This window comes from Larimichthys crocea, chromosome XIV, assembly GCF_000972845.2.
Source record: "Larimichthys crocea isolate SSNF chromosome XIV, L_crocea_2.0, whole genome shotgun sequence".
NCBI lineage: Eukaryota > Metazoa > Chordata > Actinopteri > Sciaenidae > Larimichthys > Larimichthys crocea.
This window is the reverse complement of record NC_040024.1, coordinates 8,199,898-8,207,237: the sequence shown is the minus strand read 5'-3', so window position 1 is coordinate 8,207,237 and position 7,340 is coordinate 8,199,898. Positions and strand designations below refer to the sequence as shown.

At 39.0% G+C, this 7,340-nt stretch overlaps 1 protein-coding gene and 1 long non-coding RNA gene across 2 annotated transcripts in view; both read right to left on the bottom strand.

The window, feature by feature from the left end:
- Window positions 1-1,087: 1,087 nt before the first annotated feature.
- Window positions 1,088-2,283, bottom strand: LOC113747603 (uncharacterized). Its single transcript, XR_003463723.1, has 3 exons — window positions 2,036-2,283; window positions 1,420-1,585; window positions 1,088-1,130 (listed from the first exon to the last, which is right to left on the bottom strand). It is a non-coding gene; the product is annotated as an uncharacterized LOC113747603 (long non-coding RNA).
- Window positions 2,284-2,575: 292 nt separating this feature from the next.
- Window positions 2,576-7,340, bottom strand: part of LOC104925742 (E3 ubiquitin-protein ligase TRIM21) — a 12,616-nt gene continuing 7,851 nt past the window's right edge. The window contains exon 16 of the mRNA XM_027287704.1: window positions 2,576-3,658. Coding sequence (XP_027143505.1) covers window positions 3,084-3,658 — 575 coding nt within the window. The 3' untranslated portion in view covers window positions 2,576-3,083. The remainder of the gene's footprint in view (window positions 3,659-7,340) is intronic.

Here is a 7,340-nt window from a genome sequence, read left to right as displayed (position 1 = left end):
ACATTTTAGCTTAGCTCATTTTTATCTTTATGCATTACTCGCATACTCATACAGTATATATTTTTTAAATGTCCAAAGGCTTACCATTACTGGCAAGAATGAAAAGTTCCTTTGTTCCCCATTCTCAGGCCTTCTGCTGGGGGGTTTCACTTCCCCATTTGCAAGGCCAGACAGTGAGAAACTCTCTGTCATCCGTTTCCCAGGTTGTTACATTAACTTTTTCGTTGTGTTAGCGGATCAGGGATCGCAACTCACTTGACACAGTCTATCTCAACACTGTGGTGTCCAGGGTCACAGAGACCTGTTGCTGCCTTCATAGACATAATAGATAGCTTGTTGTTGACGGTCCAATCTGCGTAAACAGACATCTGTGTCTCCAGACTAGAACATGCTGACAATAACACCTCCATGGGTAAAGACATTCTCTGTGACTAATTCTGGGCGTGTAGTATTTGTGGTGTTATCTTGGGGTTTAAAGTCGATCCACCAGGATGAGTTGGGCAGAATGTGAGACCGACTCAGGCACTTCTGATGAACTTTGAGAGTGTCTCTAATTCTCCTTGGGCCAAGCGTCAAATAATAATACAGCATAAGACATCAGAGGCTCCTGAACACTTTCTTCCTTCCTGACCTCACCATTGACCTTTGACTTCAGCAATTTCTCCGCAACAGTTAAGATTGAAAAGGCATGTCTATATTTATTCATATTCTTAATAAGCAGAAATCATTCATTTAGCTAAGCTTGATAGAAAGTTCAGAGTTACAAGCCTGACAGCTGGAATCAGTCGGGCTCTAGCCCACCAGAAATTCAGGCTTCCTATCTGCATGGACGATTGCCTGGCACCTGATTTCTGTATTGCTCATAACGGACAGGGAGACAGATGTTATTAACCTTATCACACGCTACAATCACGTGTTGTCGTCTTGGTATTATTCTTATAACTCTGCATGTGTTAACCGTTCTGACAGATCCAACATGATAAACTATCATTTGTGCCTGGCTGATGCACAAGTTGTCTCGCAGACGCCAGCCAGCACCACCACAGATCTGCTTCACCAATTGTTCATCCCTTTTTTCCATGAAGGACTGCACTGTAGTTCTGCCACAGAGTCTGTAAAAATTGAGGTATCTGCAAAGATATCAAAATCTGATATCACATATCTTATATAAACTTATTGGAGTCCCTGTAAAGTGATGAGATCAACCTTTCACTGCATAGTTAATGTGATTGAAGTACACTTTACTGTGACACTTTGAAACATGTAAATTAAGCAGCAGTGTTATATTAATTATGAAATGAATGTGAAATGTTGGTCAATCAGTGGACACAGTGAAAACACCATTTGACAAATGTTACTGTCATGTAGTATCTCTGTCTAACTGTGGCTGTTTCACAATGATTAAACTCTTTAACTCACCTTGCCCATGCAGACTTTGATATTCTGTTGAAGGGCCACCGAATGATGTGTCTCGTAACAAAATTGTTGTATGCATTGTTGTTATTCTTATGCTGACAAGGCTGTAGCCCATGAACGAGGGCCAGAGTGAAGGTGGCGGTGATCAGGAGAACGATGTTCATCTTGTCTGAAGTGAAAGACAGAACGAGAGTTTTTAAACAACATGAACACAGCAGAAAGTAACTGACCACATGCTGTAGATGCAACACCCAAAATGAACACCCACCAAGTGCAAAAGGAAACATCTGACTGAACATTCATGATGAATTTAGAATAATTCACACATGGACTGAGGTTTTCTTTTTGTCTTTGGGGCTTTCTTCCAGCTTCGTCTCACACGTGTTTAAAGACAGTTGTGTTAACTTGAATTCACTCAAGGCTGTTCCAACATTTACTCTCACAATCAGATGTGACGTCTAGAAGATCTAGAAAGCGGCTCATTTTGAACTTTACTTTATGGAAGTAGGAAAACAAAAACATTCTTAATTGAGTCAGTATATAATAGAAGTCAAAGGACAGAATCTAATAAAAGAATCAAACCATTTATTTTCTGTCAGTGATAATGAGGTTTTCTTACCTGCTCCGATCAGTCAGCTCTGTACTGTTGTTGATGATGCCGTGTTAGTCTGGAGTGGATCTGTACCAACTGATGTCTCTGCTTAAATATGTTTTGTCTCTTGTCTGAACAACCAATCACCTCAACCCAGAGAGATGGATAGCCAATTAGATACCGTGTATTGATCTATAACTATATATGTCTATGCTAATTCATGCACATGCATCTATCTATCTATCAATCAATCAATCAGTCTATCTATCTATCTATCTATCTATCTATCTATCTATCTATCTATCTGGTACTGATCCTGTGAAGGAAATAATACAAGAGGAAGTGAAATTCATTAATTGACACATTCATTCTGTGAATGAGGAAGTTCTTTTGCGTGAAGTTACAGTATGTGAAGCATTTCACAGTGCATGAAAACATTTTCTCTTTTCTGGCATTTGGCAGTAGCTAAACTGCTTCATGTGCATACAGTACAGATCAGATGTGTCTGAATACAGCCACGAGTCCATGTGGCTGAAGTGCATTAAAGGAGAAGACAGACCTTCTGAATGAAATACAATGTCAAACGACTTTTATTCATTTATTTTTGTATCAATATCAACATCTTATGAAATGAACTTTTAAAAAATGGCAGTTCTATTCATGCATTCTGACTTTATACCAAGGAACATTTTGTAAGAGCAGTGAAATGATATATTTACAGTGACCACAGAGGGAACATCCCCATTTTCTCATTTTATCAGTAACAACAGAAACCACACGATGAACATGGAGATATAAATACATCATATGAAATCCAAACATATATTCAACATCTATACTTTGGAATAAAAACAACAGAAAGAAATTCTTTGATATAAAATGTGTAAAAATTGTGTTTTCAGCAAAAAAAAAATCTAAATATATGTATAATTTTTTAGAAACTCTTCACACAGCTCAGACGATCAGGCCAGAAAACCCCAGTTAACTCCTCTGGTGGTCTTATGAACCGTCATACCACAGTAATGCATTACTGTATCACCCAAACTTGTACATTTTATGTCAAGTTGTGCAACTTTCAGCGCACCAGTCGCCCACGCACTTCATGAAACTGCTTTTTGACAGCAGAGATAATCAGAGGACTAGTGTTTTTCCCATTTTGTTTAAGATGTGGACTGAAATACGGGAAAATCTCATCACTGAACGAGCACTCGGTGAACGAGTAGATGTGCGATTGGGCCGTTGTGTCGTAGAAGGACACGAGACCTTCCTCATAATCCACGAACACGCCAACCTTCTCAGGTTTCACCATCAGGGGGAGGCTGATGGGTGGATCTGACAGGGCTGCGTACTTTTTATCTTCATAATGTACAATAACCCAGTAACCTTTATCTGGGGTCAACGTGAGTTTCCCCTTACGGTTTGCATTGCGTCTTGCTACGCCGAGATCCCATCCGGTCTTGTTGCTGACCTCCACCTCCCAGTAGGACTTCCCAGAGGTCAACCTGTTGAGTCCCAGGATGCTGCCAAACATGTCAAACCTCTCTGGAGTGTCAGGAACTTTCTGGTTGACTCCTCCATCTGCCACTTTCTTTGCATCACGAGAAAGAATAAGGCTCCCGTGCGCAGTGGTTGGATCAAGCTTTACATCCACTGCAATTGAGCAGAATATGAAAGAATAATGGCAATAAAATCAAGGTGCTTTACATAAATAGAGCTTTCGGATGATGACAAAGGTTAACCCAAAGCAAAGTTTTAACCCAAAGTACGATGTTTCCCAAAAACTAACCACTTCATTTTTGTGCGTAAACCTAACCAAGCCTTAACCATAGTGTCACGACATAAAAGATGTTTCTTAACAGTGACCATCCTGGTATATTTATATGCAACGTTGATTTTAGACAATCTACATTGCCCATAGGTAAAAACCTAAGTGTCTCTATGTGTCAGCCCTGTGACAAACTAGCAACCTGAACAAGTAGTTACACAAAAAAGCGTTGTATGCTGGAACATTCAGGAGCCAAGATGTGTTTTGTCATAATCCTTTGTCATAATGTTGAGATGTCGCTGCCCTTTTCCTATCTTTATTACTATTCTTGGGTTGGAAGGTTGGTTTTAGATAATATAATAGATAATATGTCTTTTATTGACATTTTTTGGTGACCTTACACAAAATACTACATTGTATCTCCAAATACTCATGACAGAATAACAAATATGCAGGAAAAAGTCCAAGTGTGGGTCACAAACTCAAATAATAACGAGCTGGATGAACATAAAATCTGAATTTCAAACAGTCCGTATGATGTTGTGATGTCTTTACATTAGAGCATCTACAACAGTCCGTATGATGTTGTGATGTCTTTACATTAGAGCATCTACACAATACACACATACAGTCTGACATTTATAATAAAATGTAGAATGATTGTGATATTAATTATGAAATGAATGTGAATGTTGGTCAATCAGCGGACACAGTGGAAAAAAACCATTTGACAAATGTTATGTCGTGATTCTGTCTAACTGTGCTGTTTCACATGATTAAACTCTTTAACTCACCTTGCCCATGCCGACTTTGATATTCTGTTGAAGGGCCACCGAATGATTGTCTCGTAACAAAATTGTTGTATGCATTGTTGTTATTCTTTGCTGACAAGGCTGTAGCCATGAACGAGGGCCAGAGTGAAGGTGGCGGTGATCCGGAGAACGATGTTCATCTTGTCTAAGTGAAAGACAGAACGAGAGTTTTTAAACCACATGAACACAGAGAAGTAAATGACATGCTGTAGATGCAACACCCAAAATGAACACCCACCAGTGCAAAAGGAACATCTGACTGAACATTCATGATGAATTTAGAATAATTCACACATGGACTGAGGTTTTCTTTTGTCTTTGGGGCTTTCTTCCAGCTTCGTCTCACAAGTGTTTAAAGACAGTTGTGTTAACTTGAATTCACTCAAGGCTGTTCCAACATTTACTCTCACAATCAGATTGTACGTCTAGAAGATCTAGAAAGCGGCTCATTTTGAATTTACTTTATGGAGTAGGAAAACAAAAACATTCTTAATTGGGTCAGTATATAATAGAAGTCAAAGGACAGAATCTAATAAAAGATCAAACTTTATTTTTCTGTCAGTGATAATGGGTTTTTCTTACCTGCTCCGATCAGTCAGCTCTGTACTGTTGTTGATGTGCCGTGTTAGTCTGGAGTGGATCTGTCCAACTGATGTCTCTGCTTAAATATGTTTTGTCTCTTGTCTGAACACCAATCACCTCAACCCAGAGAGTGGATAGCCAATAGATACCGTGTATTGATCTATAACTATATATGTCTCTGCTAATCATGCCATGCATCTATCTATCAACCAATCAATCAAGCAATCATCAATCAATCATCAATCTATCTACTAGCATCTATCTATCTATCTATCTATCTATCTATCTATCTATCATCTATCTATCTATCTCATCTATCTATCTATCTATCTATCTATCTATCTATCTGGTACTGATCCTGAAGGAAATAATACGAAAGGAAGTGAATTCATTAATGACACATTCATTCTGTGAATGAGGAAGTTTTTTGCGTGAAGTTACAGTATGTGAAGCATTCACAGTGCATGAAAACATTTTCTCTTTTCTGGCATTTGGCCAGTAGCTAAATGCTTCATGTGCATACAGTACCAGATCAGATGTGTCTGAATACAGCCACGAGTCCATGTGGCTGAAGTGCATTAAAGGAGAAGAAGACCGCTCTGAATGAATAATGTCAAACGACTTTTATTCATTTATTTTTGTATCATATCAACATCTTATGAAATAAACTTTTAAAAATTGGCAGTTCTATTCATGCATTCTGACTTTATACCAAGGAACATTTTGTAAAGCAGTGAAATGATATATTTACAGTGACCACAGAGGGAACATCCCATTTTCTCATTTCATCAGTAACAACAAAACCACACGATGAACATGGAGATATAAATACATCATTATAGATCCAAACATATTCAACATCTATACTTTGGAATAAAAACAACAGAGAAAGAAGATTCTTTGATATAAAATGTGTAAAAATTGTGTTTTCAGCAAAAAAATCTAATATATATATATTTTTAGAAATCTCTCCACACAGCTCCGACGATCAGGCCAGAAAACCCCAGTTAACTCCTCTGGTGGTCTTAGAACCGTCATACCACATAATGCATTACTGTACACCCAAACTTGTACATTTTATGTCAAGTTGTGCAACTTTCAGCGCACCAGTCGCCCACGCACTTCATGAAACTGCTTTTTGACGCAGAGATAATCAGAGGACTAGTGTTTTTCCCATTTGTTTAAGATGTGGACTGAAATACGGGAAAATCTCATCCTGAACGAGCACTCGGTAACGAGTAGATGTGCGATTGGGCCGTTGTGTCGTAGAAGGACACGAGACCTCCTCTAATCCACGAAACACGCCAACTTCTCAGGTTTCACCATCAGGGGGAGGCTGATGGGTGGATCTGACAGGGTGCGTACTTTTTATCTTCATAATTTACAATAAACCCAGTCACTTTATCTGGGGTCAACGTGAGTTTCCCCTTACGGTTTGCATTGCGTCTTGCTACGCCGAGATCCCATCCGGTCTTGTGCTGACTCCACCTCCCAGTGGACTTCCCAGAGGTCAACCTGTTGGTCCAGGATGCTGCCAACATGTCAAACCTCTCTGGGTGTCAGGAACTTTCTGGTTGACTCCTCCATCTGCCACTTTCTTTGCATCACGAGAAAGAATGGCCTCCCGTGCGCAGTGGTGGTCGCTTCATCCACTGCATTGAGCAGTTGAAGAATAATGGCATAAAATCAAGGTGCTTTACATAATAGAGCTTTCGGATGATGACAAAGGTTAACCCAAGCAAAGTTTTAACCCAAAGTACGATGTTTCCCAAAAACTAAACACTTCACTTTTTGTGCGTAAACCTAACCAAGCCTTAACCATAGTGTCACGACATAAAGATGTTTCTTAACAGTGACCATCCTGTTATTTATATGCAACGTTGATTTTAGACATCTACATTGCCCATAGGTAAAAACCTAAGTGTCTCTATGTGTCAGCCCTGTGACAAACTAGCAACCTGAACAAGTAGTTACACAAAAAAGCGTTGTATGCTGGAACATTCAGGAGCCAGATTGTTTTGTCATAATCCTTTGTCATATGTTGAGATGTCGCTGCCCTTTTCCTATCTTTATTACTATTCTTGGGTTGGAGGTTGGTTTTAGATAATTAATAGATAATATGTCTTTTATTGACATTTTTGGTGACCTTACACAAAATACTACATGTTTCTCC